At 34.4% G+C, this 20,073-nt stretch overlaps 1 protein-coding gene across 1 annotated transcript in view; it reads left to right on the top strand.

Moving 5' to 3' along the window:
- FOXP2 (forkhead box P2) overlaps positions 1-20,073 on the top strand; it is a 262,680-nt gene that overhangs the window by 203,608 nt on the left and 38,999 nt on the right. Inside the window, exons 9-11 of the mRNA XM_027102140.1 lie at positions 8,971-9,184; positions 10,940-11,044; positions 18,505-18,592. Of these exons, the coding sequence (XP_026957941.1) occupies positions 8,971-9,184; positions 10,940-11,044; positions 18,505-18,592 (407 nt within the window). The remainder of the gene's footprint in view (positions 1-8,970; positions 9,185-10,939; positions 11,045-18,504; positions 18,593-20,073) is intronic.

Raw genomic sequence — 20,073 nt, 5'->3', positions numbered from 1 at the left:
ATATATTCTTTTTTAGATTCTTTTCCCTTACAGGTTATTACAAAATATTGAGTATAGTTCGCTGTACTATACAGTAGGTCCTTGCTGGCTATCTATTTTATGTGTAGTAGTGTGTATATGTTAATCCCAAACTCCTAATTTATCCCTACCCACCACTTTTCCGCTTTGGTAACAATAGATTTGTTTTCTGTGTCTGTGGGTTTATTTCTGTTTTGTATAGAAGTTCATTTGTATCATTTTTTATTTTTAGATTCCACATATAAGTGATATCGTATACTTGTCTTTCTCTGTCTGGCTTACTTCACTTAGTATGATAATCTCTAGGTCCAAACAAAAAAGATGGAAGTCATCATTGTGTTTTCAGCTGTTTAGATGAATGTGTGAAAAGTGCCATTGTGGAGAGTCCCATCAGCCCAACACAGGCGGAATGTGTCATAAACCAGTGACAGTAAAGGAACATAAGTTCATAGTACTCTTCTGGAATCTCAGAGTGGGAGAAAGTGAAGAAATAATTGTTAGATAATGTAAGCGCTGAATCATTTCTGCCTCAGTTACTGGTTATTTTGGACAATTAATATTTTTTTTTATCAATTTTCAGTTCACTTTGCCTCAGGTTTTTGGTTGGCTGATTAGCCACAAATAATAGCCATGTGAAAACCAAGCAGGATTAACACGCAGTGATGATATTCTCACTGTATCTTTAAAAATATGCCATATTTGCAATACTTACCCCATGATTTAACACAGCTTGCTCAGACTACTTTTAAAGTTACAGTTTCTTTCAACTGTATAAAAATATGTACATGAGAATCAGATAGACGTAACAAAATTATAATTTTGATAAGGAGATTTACAGACATTTTTCTCTATATTGCAAAATGATGTAATGTATTTTATCATTTTAAAGTAAGGCATTTTAAATATTAAGCATTTTAAGTCATCATGAACATTACTATAATATTGGATTTTAATGTGAAATAGGCAATTAAATTACGATCTCTAAGTATGTATATAGAGTGACTGTAGGTATACAGAAGTCAAAAAAGGATGGATTTGTAAATCAATCTTGAATAAAATACTGATTATAAAGCTATTTGATACAATGTGTACTTTAAATATCAACTAGTAATTAATTAGTGACATATTTTCGTGACTCAGTACCACTGTCTACAGGTTAAAAAATAGGAAATTATTGTGACATGCACTTTAAACTTTGATATGTTTTTGATATAAGATAGAAGTCAGTGTATCCCAATACACAATATATTCATAGGTTTAGTATTACTATAGGGATATATATACACACACACACACATATATATTTGTATATGTGTATATATGTTTAATTCCAACTTTTAAAATATTTTTGAATTTGTAGAAGCTATCTAAAACAACCATTTTCATTACCAATCTGAAAGACCAAACAGGGAATGCTAGATAACCAGCCAGTCCTGTTTTAAACTAACACCTTGTAGAACTAGATGAGCTTGGAATCTGTTGAACAATAAAGAAAATGATATCTTTTTAAATAAAATATAATAATGTCCTTCATGCTGAGTTAGGACTGTGCTGAAGTTTTTCTTTGGCATCAGTATTCAGCCAAAGTCAGCTGTTTGGCTTGGACTTCATGCTTTGCTTATGGAAATCTAAATAGCCAAATGGCTACTTCAGCACCACTCTGGCATCCTTGATTTTTTTGCTTAATCTGTGATCATGGGCTTACATAGAACATATATCTAATCAGGGTAACAGCACCAGCACTAAGAACAATGTACGTCATGCAGAATTATTGTTACCATTTTAGTGTTCCCTTTCAAATACCAGTAAATCTTCTATTTGTAATTTAGGAAAATCTCCTTTGGGGTTTTACATGCTGAAAACAACATCAATGAGCTAAAGTTTGAAGGTACATTTATTATAGTCGGAGTAAAACTTTGCAAAGTTACGTGTGAATGCTGTTATGCATAAAAACTAACTTAGGGATAAATAAATACATAGGGAGATATTAAAAATATGTTGAGTTAGTTGTTGAGAAAATTTAAATGAGATAGGAAGAGGGAGATTAAATTATATCATAATTCTAATTGTTGTAGAATTGTTTAGTATACTAACATACGTATATTAAAATAGGTTTAATGCCATTTAGGCCATCTGTCTTAAAAAAAAAAAGTTCTATTTGTCAATTCTTTATGTGTTGAGGGAAGACTTAAAAGGAAAACGTCAACTTTGCCACATTAAAATATCATGATCAAGAAAAATAAGAAGTCATTGTTTTTGTAATAGAATATCAAACTGTAAAAATGTAGCCTGTAAAAATTTTCGTAGTAAAATCATACCAGGAATTTTTTTATATCAGATATATTCCTGTATCCCAGAAATTCTTTCCTTGGTGGAGATATTTGCCTTTGGTCTCAGTTTCAGCCAAATAGCTATTTTTACTTCTTGTAATTCGGCATTTGGACGAAATGTGTATTAGGTACACCTGTCATTGAAAGTACATTTTAAAGATGGGCATTTTACGTACAGGTTATAGTAAGCCCCTAGTCAAATACAGATCAATAAGATGTTAGGTTTGGCAAATTATAAATGAACACTTGGCTTTCTGAAGGTAGCTCAGAAACTGGAATAATGGTTGCCACTGGAGAGGTACTGGGGACCCAGAGGTCAGGGCTGGTAGGGAAATTTAATTTTACAATGCATACCCTTCCCTGTGATTCAATTATTTTGGCCATGCGTGTATACTAGTTTTTCAAAATGTAAAATTTAAGGTGAAAAGTGAAAATTAATGATAATATTTCAATAATTTCAAGTATTGGATATCAAATCATTCAATAAAATATGTGAATAATACAAATACTTTTACCAAAATTCACTTTTATTACTTTTAATTGTAAATAACCCTAGAAAATAAATTAATTAAAAATTCACAGTAGACTGACTTTATATCATACTATATTAAAATTATTTATTTAATATTAAAAAGTAATTACTGGGGCTTCCCTGGTGGCGCAGTTGGTGAGAGTCCGCCTGCCGATGCAGGGGACACGGGTTCGTGCCCCGGTACGGGGGGATCCCGCGTGCCGCGGAGCGGCTGGGCCCGTGAGCCATGGCCGCTGGGCCTGCGCGTCCGGAGCCTGTGCTCCGCGATGGGAGAGGCCACGGCAGTGAGGGGCCCACGTACCGCAAAAAAAAAAAAAAAAAAAAAAAAAAAAGTAATTACTGGATGTAAAAAATAAAAGGACGTGGAAAGAATCGTTTATTTCTGAGTGTGAAAAAGATGCTCATGTAATTTTTACCAATACGTGAAACTTTTACCCCTTGTGTGCCCCAAGAATGTATAATCTAGATATGAATGATAAAATTTTCATTAATTCTTAGCACAGTGCTTGGCACCCAGTACTCTGCAAACTCTAACTCTAGAAATAAAGAATTGTTATTTAATTGCTTTATCTGTCATATTATATGCAATTTGATTAGGAATTCTTCTTTTTATTCTCTCAACTCCTGGAAAAAGAAACTTTTTTTTTTTTTTTTTTTTGCGGTACGTGGGCATCTCACTGTTGTGGTCTCTCCCGTTGCGGGGCACAGGCTCTGGACGCGCAGGCTCAGCGGCCGTGGCTCACGGGCCCAGCCGCTCCGCGGCACGTGGGATCTTCCCAGACCGGGGCACGAACCCGTGTCCTCTGCATCGGCAGGCGGACTCTCAACCACTCCGCCACCAGGGAAGCCCTGGAAAAAGAAACTTTTTAATGCTTATTTGTAGTCCTGGCAGTGAATGAAGCCAAGTCACCATACAAAAGTAGAACAGGGTTTCTCAATTTTTTGTGGGCACGGAATTTTTAAATTATGAAATTATAAAACTTTTCAGCAGTGGTATTGTATGTATATTTCCTTGAAATATGTTTTAAAGGAAAAATGAATAATCTTCACTTAAGATTTTAAGTTGACTATTATTCTGTGATATTCTAGTCCACTGATTCCCGGATTGTGCTTGCCACTACACTAGTGTTCTGGTCCACTGAACAGCTCTTTTATTTATTTATTTATTTATGGCTGTGTTGGGGCTTCCTTGCTGCGTGTGGGCTTTTCTCTAGTTGTGGCAAGCCGGGGCTACTCCACATTGTGGTGCGCAGGCTTCTCATTTCGGTGGCTTTCTCATTGCGGAGCATGGGCTCCAGGTGCGCAGGCTTCAGTAGTTGTGGCATGCGGGCTCAGTAGTTGTGGCTCATGGGCTCTAGAGCACAGGCTCAGTAGTTGTGGCGCATGGGCTTAGTTGCTCCACCGCATGTGGGATCTTCCTGGACCAGGGCTCAGACCCATGTCTCCTGCGTTGGCAGGCAGATTCTTAACCACTGAGCCACCAGGGAAGTCCCTGAACAGCTCTATTAAGTAACATTCATTGAGTGTTTACTCATGGCAGGCACTCATATAGGCGCTGGGAATAAAGCCATGCTGAAAACAGACAGCAAACTCTGCCATCATAAAACTTACATTTTAGTGTAAAAAATGTAACAAGACAGACTGTAGAAGACAGACAACAAATAAGTCAAGTAAAATATATAGTGGTAACTGCTAAGGAGAAAAATTAAAAAGCAAGGATAGGAAAAAATTAAGCAACCACAGGAGATGGGAGGAGTTGAACTTGTAGACAAGGTAGCCAGGGAAGGAGTCCTGGGAAGGGGCTGTGTGAGTAATGACCTGAAAATGTGAGGGGAACTCGGCCATGTATTAGCTCTTGAGCAAAAGTTACTTAACTTTTCTGTGCCTCAGTGTCCTCATCTCTAAAATGAAAATAGTGATGGTAATAATAAAAACAATAATAGTGGTTTGGGCATTACATTAGTTATTATGTATGAAGCCTTTGGAAAAGTAACTGGCATATGAGAAGCACTATATAAGTATCTGTTAAATAAAACGGACAAAGAAACCTGCTAGAGGAGTGAGTTGGGGTCAGAGGAGCTGAAAAAACAGGAGCTTAGTTTTGGACATGTAAGAATTGAGAATTTGTTAGGGTTACGTGGAGATGCCAGATAGGCAGCCTGCAATTCAGGGAAGGGGCCTGGGTTGGAGATCACTTGAATCCTAAGCCTATACCTGGTATTTAAAACCGAAATAAATTAGTGTAATTGTAAAAAGAATTTGTTGAGTTAATTTTTTTCCTTCAAACATATTTGCAAAACACTGAGTTAAAGAAAGAGACTCAAGTTGTCTTTGTTACTAGACAGATATCTCAGAACTGTTTTACTTGCTAACGTGAACCACGGGTCTCCAAGATGGAAACAACAGACTTCTGAGATATCTTAGACTAGCAGCATTTCGAGAGTACTGTTCCATAGAACACAGTTACTGCCTGAAAAAGTAAATTACTTCTTGCCTAACATCAAAACATAAAAAACTCCCCAAACTTTCAAAATGCTGCAAAATGGATTGGCTAGTTGTTTCATTTTCATAAATAGTTTTGTATCCATAGAAAATAGCTAAGCAAGTTGATGCGAAAACATTGTCTCATGGGCAATGTAATAGTTTACTTAAAAAAAAATTCCCCCCAAATTATTTGTACATTGGAATCATCTGTGGAGCTTCAAAAGCTACTAGAAATTGTGATTTGATTTGTTGGGGCTATGGTCAGGGCACTGGAAATTTTAAAAGATCCCCAAGTGATTCTAATACGTAGATGCTTTGGGGAGCTAGTTTCACTAACAGGAATCTCTTTTTGACGTTATTTATTCTCTGTCCCTTATTTAAAATAGTTAAAATTAAATATTTAAAATATATAAATATTTAATATTTTTAAAATATTCTTTTAATTAAGGATCGTTATTTGGATGGTGAGCAGGTTATATTTATCAAATGTTTATGTACCTACTGTTTGTCACCCTATCTTTGTGATATCATGGTGATACCACTAATTTTCAAGGCAAATGAATAGTATAATGGATTTCTACTTTTAGAAGGGAAGTGGATACTTAGGTTAACTAAATTATTAATAAAATCCAAAAACTAAATTATTAGTAACATCTTTAACTGATATAGTTTCAAAAAACGTCTAAGAGTCTTTAGCCAAAATATAAAATGTTATTAGCCACTCAGCCTGTTAGAATCAACTAGTACCATTTATAATTCTTTAGACATTGGCCTTATAGGAGAGCAATGGTTATAAATAGTGTGACCTTTAAGAGTCACAGAACTTCCGTGTGCAAACCAATATGTCTTCGAGAACTGTATGAACCCGTTTTAATCAATTAAATCAACAACTGTTTCTTGAGCACATACCAGGCACTGTTCTAGGCACTGGGGGGTCTATAAAATAAGTAAAATAAGAAATCCCTGCCTTAGAAAATGGTGGAGGGAGACTGTAAAGCAAATAAATAATATAGTTTAGGGGCCGATAAATGCCCTAAAGAAAAATAAAGTAGGGTGAGGGGGAAGGACACGATAAAAGGCAGGTGGGGAGGGGCAATGGTTGATAAGTGTGGACAGAGACCTCTCACAGGAGGTGACCCTTGAACCACCTGAGAGAAGGGAGGGAAGAACTCGTGAGAAGATTTGCAACCAGAGGGGCCTAGGCTGTGAGGGCCGCCAGAGGAAAGCTCGAAAGGGAGCAAATGTTTGATGCATTCGAGAAAGAGCAGAAGGCTAGTATAACAGAATGAAACGGAGAGAGACAGCGATGGATGAGGTCAGAGAGACAGGCCGGAACCAAATGATAACTGCCAGCACCTCATGGGCCATGGTAAGTTTTGTTGTTTTTTTTGGTCTCTAAGTTCAAAGCCATTGGAGGCTGAAAAGCCATTGGAGGCTGAAAAGCCATTGGAGGGTTTGTTGGGGAAGTGCCGTGGCCTCATTTACCTTTAGAGAGATAACTTTGGGCTGATAGATGAAAAGTAAATTAGCCAAAGCCAAGGTGAAAACAGGAAGACAGTCAGGAAGCTATAGCAGTGGTCCAGGCAAGAGCTGACGGTGGAGCGGAGAGGCAGCAGAGAGTTCTGATGCAGAGGATGTGTTGATGCTCTCACAGAAAAGGATTTACTCGTGGAGTTTTGTTGTTAGGACACATAATACATGCAGCCAGGTAACAAAAAGTCATGGTCAGAAAAGTTTCAGTATCCCAGGTTAAAGCTAGAATTAAAGCAATCTTTATATAGAAATTATTTCCTATGTAACAGAAATACCTTTTTTTATTAACCCGTCCTCTTCTTTTTAGAAAAAACAGCTTTTAATAACTTTGGGAATCTGAGTTACCCTGTCTTGTCTTTAGTCTCAGGCCATGTCTTAAAATCGTGAGGAGCCAGAATGACCAGAATGGTAGTAACACTGTCTGTTTGAAATTGTGATAGGCATAGCGGTTTAAGGTTTCCACTGTGACGAATAATTTGACCAGAAGTTATGTTTGGAACAGTGAGAATTCTTCTGTTGCTCTGGGCTACTTACCACTATGTCTAGATCAATGATTTTTTCCACTTGCAGGGGTAGGGATGAGAGAGCTCTCCTCACCATCGTACTCTGTTATCTTTCCCAAGTCTCCCCTGCCTATTCCAAGCCACTTCACTCTCATGCAGCTCTCAACTGATCAGCATCACTAGAGCATCTGATGTGGGGGGGAGGGGCAGGGGAAGTTTGATTAGCATTTCCATCCTTATATCAGATATTGTAGATGAACACAGTAATAAAAAACATAGATTTTGGACCCACAGGGCATCATGTTTGAATTCTGTCCACTGGTTATGAGCTTAGTGACTGGGGAAACACATTTAATCTTTCTGAGCCTCCATGCCCTCATCAATAAAATGTAATGATTCCTAATGTCAGGTGAGGTTAATTTAGATTATGAATGTAAAGCGCCAGAATATAGTAGATGCTCAATAAATGATAGCAATTATAATTACAAGTACATTTCCTCCTGTATATCTTTATTCAGCAGTTTTCATATTTTTAATAAAATATTTTAGGAGCAAAGGCATTCAAGTCAGACTGCCTGGATTGAAATCCCAGCTTTATCACACATAAGCTTTGTGACCTTAGATATATTTTTGAACCTCTCTCCCTCTTTGCTTCCTTATCTGTAAATAAATTGGTTACAATAAAAGTGTCAGCTCCATTGGACTGTAGTAAGGATTAAGGAGCATAAGGTATATAAAGAATATATGAAGGCACAGAAATTGGCATATATAAGTAATGTTTTGTAAGTCAAATACTGTAAATAACAGTCTCTCAATTCCTTATTTCAAAATTACAGTGAAAAGCTAAAGTATTGTACCTAGCTTTTCTATTTTCATTTATCATAAGTCAGGTAAATTTGCATAATCTGAGCCAGGAATTTGTTTAAAATGAGTAGTTGATTTATTCTATCAGTCATAAAATGAAGGAGAAATTTAGATATTATCTGATTAATTGATCCATGTAAGTTAGAATATTGGCTTATTCAGGACCTCAAAATGAAATTCAGTTATTTCCTTGGCCATTCTGAGAAAGATCAAAATAACTAGATAATTGTCAAATCTATTTTTCTTTTGACTTGAATGTTTGCTGTTTTCCCCTGACATTTGTGTTTCCCACCTTACTTCTTTTTTCATTTCTTTTGATATGTGTTATTTCCAAATGTTCTTTCAGTTCCTCACTGATAAAAACTTCATACTAGCAATAAGTAAAAGCTTGAATAAAGTTAGTTAAAAAGTTAAAAGTTGAATAGTTTAATTTTCAAATGGAACTTGCTGTGTTTTTTTTCTACTGATCCTTGATATTATTCCCAATACTATTATTTCTAGTACTGTTCTTGAATTGGTAGTCTTTAACAAATAACTGATTATTGAAGAGGAAACGATAGTGCTGATGGTATAAAGTGGTTTATTATCATATATTAATAATTCTGGTAACATCACTTTTGTGGTTGGCCTTAATCCAGTGATAATACTAAGCTCATTATATGAAATTTACTTTGTTATATTAGTGGGGCTTTCTTTCACTTTATAGCTGGCTTAAGTCCTGCTGAGATTCAGCAGTTATGGAAAGAAGTGACTGGAGTTCACAGTATGGAAGACAACGGCATTAAGCATGGAGGGCTAGACCTCACTACTAACAATTCCTCCTCGACTACCTCCCCCACCGCTTCCAAAGCGTCACCACCAATAACCCATCACTCCATGGTGAATGGACAGTCTTCAGTTCTAAATGCAAGGCGAGACAGGTAAATCTCAGGAGATACATTCTGTTACATATCACCAAACTTTACTTTCACCATTTGTGAAACTAAAAATAATGATTTGTACTTAATAGGGGCAGAATGTGTAGAACAACTAATTAAATAGATAGAAACCTTTAGATTATTTGTATTTATATCATTTTCATTAGAAAAAAAGCAGTTCATATACCAGCAGTTTAATGGATAGAGTGGGGAATTTACTGAAGAAAGTTATTTGTTAATAAGTGCATGCAGAATTATTGTGTCAATATATTTTTATGGCTAAAATGTTGTGATTAACCTGATTGCTGAAATGAGAACATTTTTACCATTTTAAAACTTAACCAGTTTCAAATAATTAAAGATGCATATATATCCCCCTTATATATGTTACAAACATGTGCTTACAAATCAGAGAATAGATATACATAAACATATAAACACAGGTATAATAAACCAGAAGATAGAAGATCTGGTTTTCCTTTTTTATTGTTGTGGCATGATGGAATTATAAATATATAATAAAAATGAAATTACGGTGGTAACTTTCTGAATAAATTTGCCTCAATACTCATAAAGAAAAATTATTTGATTTCAGTTACCAACACTGAGTACATTATATTAGGTAATTTTTCAACTTACTGTTTTATTTTAGTTGTGTAAAAACTGCCTTTGTAAAAGGATCACCCATGTACTTTTTTTTGTCCATTTAGTTCTATTTATGCAGGCATATCGTTATCTAATCAGGTCCTTTAATGTAATTTACATAAACTATAGAAGCTAAAATATTGCTCAATATGAAAACTATCTTTTTAAAAGATGAAGCATAAGTGTAGGACTTCTTAACAGAATGGCTTAGTCTCATATGATATATAGCTTTAAAATTCATATTTAAGTGGAGTGGATTAATAGTGTTCTGTTATGTATGTGAATACCTGCCTAGTGCCACAAACCCTTTCCCCTAAGCAAATATTTTTTCAAAGAAACGTGCATATAATTACAGTACAGTTTAAGATATAATGCTATAGTTTGGTGATGTTTTTTGTCTTCCTAGAAGTATCATAAAATTTTTTTCTTGTTAGCTTTCATTATTATAAAATGGTATGCCTTTGAATGCTTTCACGCTGTTGTATTAATTGAGAGTAATTTGATGATTATATAGTTCAGAAGTTGGTTGATGTCTCTAGGATCTATCCGATATAATACTCACTTATCAAAAGTCTTGGATAATTACAGAAAGAGATAGCTAATGAATACCGTTCCAAAGTAGAATTTTTAAATCAGCTGTAACTAGCAGAAACATATATGGTTCGCACATAAATATTAAACAATGTAAATGATTCTAAAGGTCCATATCTTCCCTAAAAAGAACATTTCGAAAATCTTATGGTGATTTTCCTATTACTTTCTTAAAAACACGGGTTTTTTTCACTTGACCACATATGAATATATATATTTTTATTTAGAGGTAAATGTTACGTTAAGGTCATATGGCAGGATTAGCATATGATATTATACAGTCCTCTTAGTTTTTCATCGTTTATTAACAGTCATCTTTGGCTCTATTTCTCCTCTAATTGGAACATCATCTAGCCTTGGCAGTTGAACTATTCAATAGAACGATTAAATTTTTCTGACTGCTCTGAGCTGAATTGACCTGTTTTGACCTGTTTGTCACTGATCGTAACCTGACAGGCGCTAGCAGCCTGCAACGATTATGGCTTTTTGAGATCAATCTGATGCCATGTTCTTTTGCTGCAGCTCATCACATGAGGAGACTGGGGCCTCTCACACTCTCTACGGCCATGGAGTTTGCAAATGGCCAGGCTGTGAAAGCATTTGTGAAGACTTTGGACAGTTTTTAAAGTAGGTTTTTTACTTTTTTTAGGGGAGGGAGTGGATTGTATGGGAGTTTTAAGCAGATAGTTGTAAATGAACAAAAGAAAGCTGAAGGAAGAAAGTGAAGGTCCATCATAAGGCACACTAAGTTTGCTGTGTGTTCCAACAAGTAGATTAGCAAAGTCAGGCTAAGACGGTTAACTCTTCCTCTTTACCTTTTCGTGAGAACATTTTACAAATCATCCAATAAAAGTTTTTGAATGAATGAAAAAAGAAGTAGCCTTACTACAGCAGTGTCATTAATAACTGGAAGACGTGTTTGTTGGATTCACTTAAATTTCAAGGTTTCAAGAAAAATTTCCAGTAACATTATGTGAGAAGTCATATTATATATATATATATATATAAAATATATATTATATATATACACATACATATATTTAAACAAAAGACAGATTTTAAAGGTGTATTTTTTATTGCAGACTTTATATTTCTTACTTTAAATAATATTTAATGTATTTATTTAACAGCAAGAATAAAAAACTGAAAGTTAATAGTAACTAAAATTTTAAGATAGTTGTTATTTTCTCCATGTTGTTACTTGTTGCCCTGAGAATCATAAAGAAACTTACATGGCCCTATGTTTGTATGATAGATTATATGGCTTCTCTAGCTTAAAATCAACTTTGTGTATCCTTAATTTCTGCATACAGTGATAATTTATTTTTTTTAATTCATAAGAGGTTCTTTTTCAAATGAGAATATGCATCTTTCATGAAACATTTTCCACGCACAATTTCAGTATACAAGAGATCTAAACAGAGAGCTACAGATAGGTTTATGGAGATGAGTAACTTCACAGGCTGAGACTCTTATGTTGTCATGGAGCAGCTAACAGGGTGAATGAACTGTTTCATGCTTCATCAACAATTAAGTTAATTAGCTCATTTGAAATTGCACTGCTTTGTTGACAGGATGTTGGCAGAAACATCAAAAAGATGTGTTTACAAATGGTAGACTACAGAGTACAGAGCAAAAGCACCTTAACAACAAGGCACAAGTACTTGGCATCATAATAACTGTATAACTGAGTTACAGTAAGACTTCCACAAGGATTTTTTTAAACTATTTTTATTTCTGACCAATTAAAAGGAAAAAATACTTCCTGTATTATTATGGATTTTCTACATGGCCTTGAATGAAAATTTGCACACCTATTATCCTGAACAGTTGTGAGCTACCATTTTGTTGGATAGGAAACTGATTTGACCATTCTAAGCAAAGAGAGCTCTTAAAATGTTAAGTAACTTTGCTAAAGTTTTCCTGTCTAAGAAAAATAACATTTGCTAAAATAAAGACAGGATATAAGAATATAATTCTTTAAAGAACTAATTTCATATTTCTTCATTTGAATATATTAGTCCTTATTAATATGTTATATTATTCCTTATCATTAAGGTTATTTAGAGGACTATTGCTGCTATTTCTTCAGTATATGGCAATTTAAGCCATAGAACTAGCTCAGTCACCAAATATTTTATTGCTCTAAGTTGTTGTTTTTGACAAAATTCAAAATAAAGCTTTAAGAAAAAAATACATGTCTTTGTTTCGGTATGATTTCCTTTATGGCCCATGGAAAGGAGCATTTTTATTCATCTCAAATTTGTATACATATTTTTATTACTAACAAGCTTATAAATATGAACTCTCATTTTACCCTCCATGGGTCTTTTTCATATTCAAGTTAGTATTTTTGAAAAACTGAAGAAGTTACAATTAAAAAAGCATTTCCTTTCAATTAAATATCAACTTTGTTTCCAAAGACTGACCATTTTTCCAACCCATTAACTTCATAGGGATGACAGAACAAATGACAGTAGATTTTAAGGCCTTTTTTTGAGTCCATTTTTGTTATGATATGCTTAGATTCTGTAAGTCAAAGATCTGTGATAAATTCTGTTGATAGAACTAATGCCAGTGTACTGTACTGAAATGAAATATTAGACATATTTCCATACTAGTATTGTCTTTTTCTTAAAAAGGTGTGGGAAATTTGAAGAGAAATAAAATAATGTTTTATTAAATTAATTTCAGTTATTCAGAAAAAAATGTTGATTTAGTGTCTATGTGGAAAGTGAATCGAAGAAGGCATCACCACTAATACAGATTTTCTTGGAAAGAAGATTTTGCTTTTCTTTTGTAATAATGGAGAGGATTGAGAGTCTTGGGGGGAAAAATGTCAGGCAAGTCAAAAAGCTGTGAAAGGTTTTTAGCTCTCAGGTTTTTTGTTTATCCATGCTCCAGAAATTTTGTACCCAGTGTTTACTATAAAAGGTGTTTGAGAAAATATTATTGTGGCATTTTTATTTCTAAAATGCACTAGAAATACATTGTACAGCTTGAGCTGTACTTTGTATCAGTCAGCTTATCCATTGGTTTGAAATAAAAGAAAGCTATCCAATATTACTATTTACCCTACATATGTTTAATAGCAAAGGATAGTAGAAAATATGTTGAGTCCCAAATTCCATTTCTCACATTATATCCCCAAATAAACTGGCAGAATTCCTCTGTTTTTGCCCAGCACCAAATGAAAATCCACCAGAGGACAGTTGCTTATGAATAACATATATATTCTTAGCCATATATACATATATAAGAAGAAAGTCTAGACTAAAAGGTGTTTAGGAAAATTTTTGAATTACTATGAAGTGGGTGTTGACAGAAGCTAACCATTTTTCTGACCACTCATTGAAGATCTCACTAGATCACTAAAAGCATTTAATACTAGTTCTTCATTACTGTCTTATAAATGTCAAAGTGTAATAATATCCAACAAAATTTTAGTGTAGTTTGTCTGCAAAATTAATTATCATTCCATTGGCCCTAAGTCAGCATGAATGTAGATGGATTGACTTTTAGAGCTTAAACCAAAAGGTTTACAACATAACATTCAATTTGGCAGACAAGTGTTCTTGAACCTGCATGTGCCGATGCCAGCAAACAAAACATGGTCTGAGATACAAAGATAGAAATACTCTTTGAAGAATGGCAAAATGGTTAGTGTCGATAAAATGTCAGCCTATTAAGGAGTAATTAGTTGGCGAACATAAATGTATTAGGTTTATTACAAAGCCTAAAATTTTAAGGTTTGACACTGTATAAAGAGCAATAGAAAAGGTAGTAGAAACAATATTTAATGGAAATGTGTTATCTTTTTTCTTGCAGCTGACTACTCTAAAGATTATGCTCTTACTTAGTGTGTATTGTCTATTTCTTTGTCTTTGACTAGGCAGCATGGCTACAAAATTATGACCTCAAGAAGGCGTTCTTTGAACTTGTCAGAATGTTGTTTCTTTTGGTGACAGTGCCCCCATCTCTCAAAACTAAGGCATCTCACATAATCAGCTAAATGAATAGTGACAGCTAACATTTTGTATTTAAACTCCTGTCAGTGTTTAAACGTAAAAAGCTTGATGCAAAATAAATCAAACACCAGTGATATGCAAGGGAAACATTTGGTTAAAACAGTCTCTGACATACTTGGATTTAAATCTGATCCCTTTTTAGCTTATAAAATGCTGTAACTTTAAATGAATTTGAAAAAAAATCTAGAGGTTAAAATAGAATTGCTAATCTGGGGTGTATATAATTGAAGTTACCCCATGCATTCATAACCTTAAAAGCTTAATTAAAGAGAACTGTGCATTAAATAAATTGGAAAGATCCTTTCCTACATTTTGTCTTCCTGAAACACTTGCTTAATTGTTTTTAGAAAGAATTTGACTGCCTATTTACACTTTTTTTCCTAGTGGGCACTACCTTACCTAGCACGTAGATTCAATGCAGTTTTGAAAGAACGTCAGTTGACCACATCATTTATTCCATTTTGAAAACAAAAATCAATATACCTATAAAGTGACCCATAAATTAGAATTGGCTCACACAATGTTTGTTCAGTGCTGCCTTTCTGAAGGCACCCTTTGCATTTTTTTCTTCACCTCTCTGTTTGAACTGCAGTCTCGGTAAGAGGCTCATTAGGGGACATTAGGGACTGGAGCTAACCAGAATTCCAGAGCTTGCTTTGCTCTTATTAATGCATAGTAGAGTAGAATGCATTTAAATATTTCATAGGCATTCAGTAATTTGTGTGTAATCGCCTTGTTAGCAGACCAGTAGAAGTAGAACAGGCCTGTGAAATGGTGTTAGTGATTGCATGGGTAATTTACAGACCTTTGCCATCAGAAAGAGTATTATTGTTGGCTAGTACGAAGCTGTGAAATAGAACTAGCAATAAGTAAAAAAAGAAACTTAATAAAGGTTTTGTAACAAGCATCTTCAGGGATAACAACCCCACTTGGTCCTTTTGAAGCAGCTATAATTTATGACATAGGCAATATATCAAATGCATAAGATAGTATTATGGAGCATTCATATGAAAAGGGTATTTGCAACATTAGTTCCAACTTCCTGCAAGGGACATGATTAAATGATTAATGAAATGTCCCTTTGCATATGCATTTTGAAACAGCAATTAGGCACTGACTGAGAAAATCTACCAATCCTCTCATTTTTCAGTATTATCTCATTCTTGATTTATAAATCATAGAGAATTTTTGAACAGCAATATGTAGTACCTGAGATAGTTATAAAAACATAAAAGAGAATAATTTGGGCACAAAATAGTCATAAATACATAAATTCATAATTTACTGTTAATATGCAGCCTGTTTATTTAGTCTTATTGCATTGCATTTATATCCGGACACTATTTCTGTACTTTGATTGGCATAATTAAGTAGGGGGAATGAATAGGCACTATTATTTTACATATCACTGGTAAACAATAGCGAGGAAAGGAGAAGGGAGATGTGGCAGAGGTATGTATGTGTTTTTCAAGTTCTCAGTAATCCACTGGAGGCTGTTCTATAAATGATCATTGAAGGGCTGCAAGCTAGCCTATAATTACAGGAAAGAAAGTGGCAGCTCTGGCATTTCATAACTATGTGTCCTCGAAAAGTGCTTTGTGAGTTTGTCACCAATGATAATTTAGATAGAGGCTCATTACTGAACATCACAACACTTTAAAAACCTTTCCCCTTCATACAGGAGAATAAAGGACTATTTTAATGGCAAGGTTCTTTTGTGTTCCACTGAAAAATTCAATCAAGACAAAACCTCATTGGCTATTATTGTAGTCTACAGTCTCTATTCTAATAAAAGATGCAGAGATAAATTGAATAGGTCTCTAAGACCCAAGTATATAATGCAAACATTTTGTACTTTTTTTAGTTCTTTAAGTATAGGATAATTATTATCCCTAAGAAGTAAACAAGTGTGCAAAAAACCTTTTTAAAAAGTAATTTCATGCAAAAATAAACATGTTAAACTGAATATATCTTTTTCTAGCAGAGCTGTGTATTCTGCTTATCTTACTCCATTTACACCCTAATCTTTGTGTAGAGCTGAAGCATTTTTTAAAATATGCATTTAGACTGACCGTGGAACAAACATACGTGTGTTCCTCAAGAGATCAAGCCTTAGGAGTACAACTACTATTGCAGTACACTGATAGAAAATGGACTCGTTGTTCATTAAAATGGGGGGAGGACCTGAAAAACAATTTGTAACTGTCCTGTTAGGAATAAGTGACACTTAATGTCATAAGCTAACCTGTGGTTTACTCTGACATTCCGTGCCTCCTTTTCAGGAAGCATGAGTGAATTTTAGTTCTTGTTACAATTTATTTTATCTAATTTTTTATTATGAAAATCATTTTTTAAATTTTTATTTTATAGTGGAGTATAGGTGATTTACAATGTCGTGTTAGTTTCAGGTGTACAGCAAAGTGATTCAGTTATACCTATATCCATTCTTTTTCAGGTTCTCTTCCCATATAGGTTATTACAGAGTATTGAGTAGAGTTCCCTGTGCTATACAGTAGGTCCTTGTTGATTACCTATTTTATATATAGTAGTGTGTATCGTTCCAGTTAGTTTCTTAACCAAACCAACAGAGGCAGTCTAAGAGCAGGCAGGTGGAGTACAAGTGCCTTTCCTGCGCTATAACCACACACCTTAAACTTGACCTGATACACCCTGCTATTTTAGTCCACAGTCTCTCTTCAACCAAGAATGACAGTTGTGCTAAGATACATGGAGGTTTTGTTGTCATGATCAGTGAGGAGGTACTGAAACAAACTGATTTAATTTATCAAAGGATGAGGCAGAGTCGCACAAATTCTACCTGCTGAACCTAGATCTACTAACAAATAAACCTACATGTTTGTAAATTACTTCTTTATATGTGTTACCTATCTGTCTGTCTATATATTTGTTCTGTTTCATTATCGATTTCAAGAAACGTAAGTAAATCATTTGAATGGGCACAAAAGTATTTCTGATGAATTTTAGTAAAATTAGGGCTGCACTAAACTTTTTAGACTATTATACTGTTCTAAATGGTACTTGAGCCCAGATGGAGAAATATATAAATTCTTATTTAATTTTGTAAATATTTGGTTTAATATTTCTCTTAGATACATTGATGAGAACATCTCTTAAATTGCTGCCTTAGTTTGCCCATTGGTGAAATAGACACACCAAAGGATATTAAATTAATTGAAGATGACTTTTTTAATTTTAGGAGGCAGCAAATAAATGATATATTACAAAGTACATATTATTGAATATGTTCATGTTCATTGGAGATGCTGCTCTACTAAATTACTTTTGATGTATCAACATACCACTCATTAAAGAGATCTTTTTAAACATTATGAAATAATAATAGACTAATACATAATAAAGATTAGAGTAAGATAATGAGAATGTCTTATCTTTCCCTACTTTTTTGAAGGATTAGAATAGATGTCTCCCAAATAGGACACTAGACATGAAATGTCAATCTTACACTTCTGATTGTCAGAATCTTCTATGCACTTTAATTATTAGTAATAACAAGTGATCATTCTTCATAAGTATTTGATGTTTCCATGGGACGATAATTTGCCATCTTTACATAATTCATACCACATCCTGGTGAAATAAGACATGGCTCACTAAATAACATCATAGGGACCACAAACTGTTTTAACAAAAATGGAATAGAGAATTGTCTTTGTTCTCTTCAGAGTTACTTTTGGTTCATGTATTTATAAAGTGTCCTTTTTAAAAATAAATGGCACGAGTATATGAAATTCATCTAGTGATTTCTACTATTATTCTGCAAATGGTTTGGGGAAAATATTTTTTGTAATAACTGATAAGCTTAGAGACAATGACATTTTCTACTATTTGAAGGGTCTCTTTATGTTGCGTAAATAATTTGCACTAAACACATCAGCCTATTCAACTTTTCTGGTATCATTTCAAAGTGTTCTTTTTTCCCACTGTGGAGGAAATACAACTTCAGTGGTTTTAAGTGGAGCATATGCCACTGACATAGCCGTGGCTTAACATTCTGTTTTCTGTTTTGTGTTTGTTTAGGCACCTTAACAACGAACATGCATTGGACGACAGAAGCACTGCCCAGTGTCGAGTGCAAATGCAGGTGGTGCAGCAGTTAGAAATACAGGTTTGTCAAAGCCTTCCTTAATGGACTCCTTTCTCTGACTTCTGGTCGTTAAATTGAGTACTGGGCAGATCCTGTGTCTTTTAACACAATGACTCATAGAAATACAAGGAATTTTAGATTGTTTATAGTGATAGCAATGATCGATACCTCAGGGTGGATTGTTGTAGTTTAATGTACTCACCACTTAGACTTAATATAACCTTTAGACTATATCATATACATTTGGCTATCCCAAAGGAGTCAAATCTAAGTTTCCCTACGAAAGGTTAGACCCAACCCCCCCAGTTGGGTATAATTTTATTGCAGAGACAGTTTTTACATGAGCTAATCTTGTTTTTTTCCGTGAGATTTTATATTATAGCAAAAAGCCTTTACAGTATCATGCCTGTAATTTAATACTCTAAATAAAATCTTTTCCTTTTCTACCTCTAGTGTATTTTTAATTAAAGATCTTACAAGAATCCTTAAGACTTGGAGTAATGGCACATTATTTACAATATCACAGTTGGTAATATGTGTATTGTATCAAATGCTGCTAACTTAAGTTAAAAAACATTACTGTTCATATTGAAACAGAATTTGGCCAAAAATAAATAGAACTCATAAAACTGATCATAAAACAATTATATCACCCACAATATGATTCTTGCTACATTTTTTCTAACCCTCTAAGGCTTCCTCTAGCATTTCGTCTTAAGATTATTTTTTCTCAATCAAACCAATACCTTGTTTCATTTAATTAAACATACAGTTTATTTGTGTTCATACTTTACTACGTCTTAAATTGTTTTAAATTCATCATTCACTAAGTGCATAAATGTCATTGCTTTTTTCCAGGGAGCTCCTAAAAATACTTTGACTTGTAAAATAATCAAGAACACATAAAAAGCATTGTCGCTGCTGTCGTTTAAAAAGCTTTTTTGTAAAACTGTTTACCATTTATAAAAGGTAGACTAAAACTAAGAGTTTGGCTGATGAGACAGTCTGCAGTGTGACCAATTATGCCTCTTTTTTTTTTCCTGATGTGTCTGACTGATGGAAAAGTAAGGTCCGTCACTTGTAATGAGACCCAGCGCAAGTGTGGACGCCTACTCCGTGGCAGAGTTCAGCGTTTCACACTGCCCGGTCTCTGTCACTCTATTGAATTAGATTGATGATGGCAGATTGCAGGGGCCACTAACTGGACCTCAGTGGGAAAGCATGAAGTGTGGAGACAATCCTGGCAGGCACTTCGCTTTGAGAACCCTTCACCCCTTCACAGCTGCTGGCACTAGTCCATAGCTAACAGTGTCCACAGGACTTTAAAGAGACACCATGGGCCTTCTAATTTATGGTTTCAGTAACTTGTTACTGTTGAGGCAACTGTGACCTCAATTCTCTTATTGACAAAAAGATGAAGTGTTATTTGTTTTCTCTGACCTTTTAACATAAGGAAAGCTATAAAAGTTTTTCCCCCCCTCCATAGCTAAAGTTGCATTTCG

This window comes from Aethalodelphis obliquidens, unplaced genomic scaffold (assembly GCF_003676395.1).
Source record: "Aethalodelphis obliquidens isolate GAN/ISIS:26980383/991018 unplaced genomic scaffold, ASM367639v1 scaffold5, whole genome shotgun sequence".
In the NCBI taxonomy this organism is placed as follows: Eukaryota; Metazoa; Chordata; class Mammalia; order Artiodactyla; family Delphinidae; genus Aethalodelphis; species Aethalodelphis obliquidens.
The sequence above is the reverse complement of the archived record's forward strand: the minus strand, read 5'-3'. Positions and strand labels throughout refer to the sequence as shown.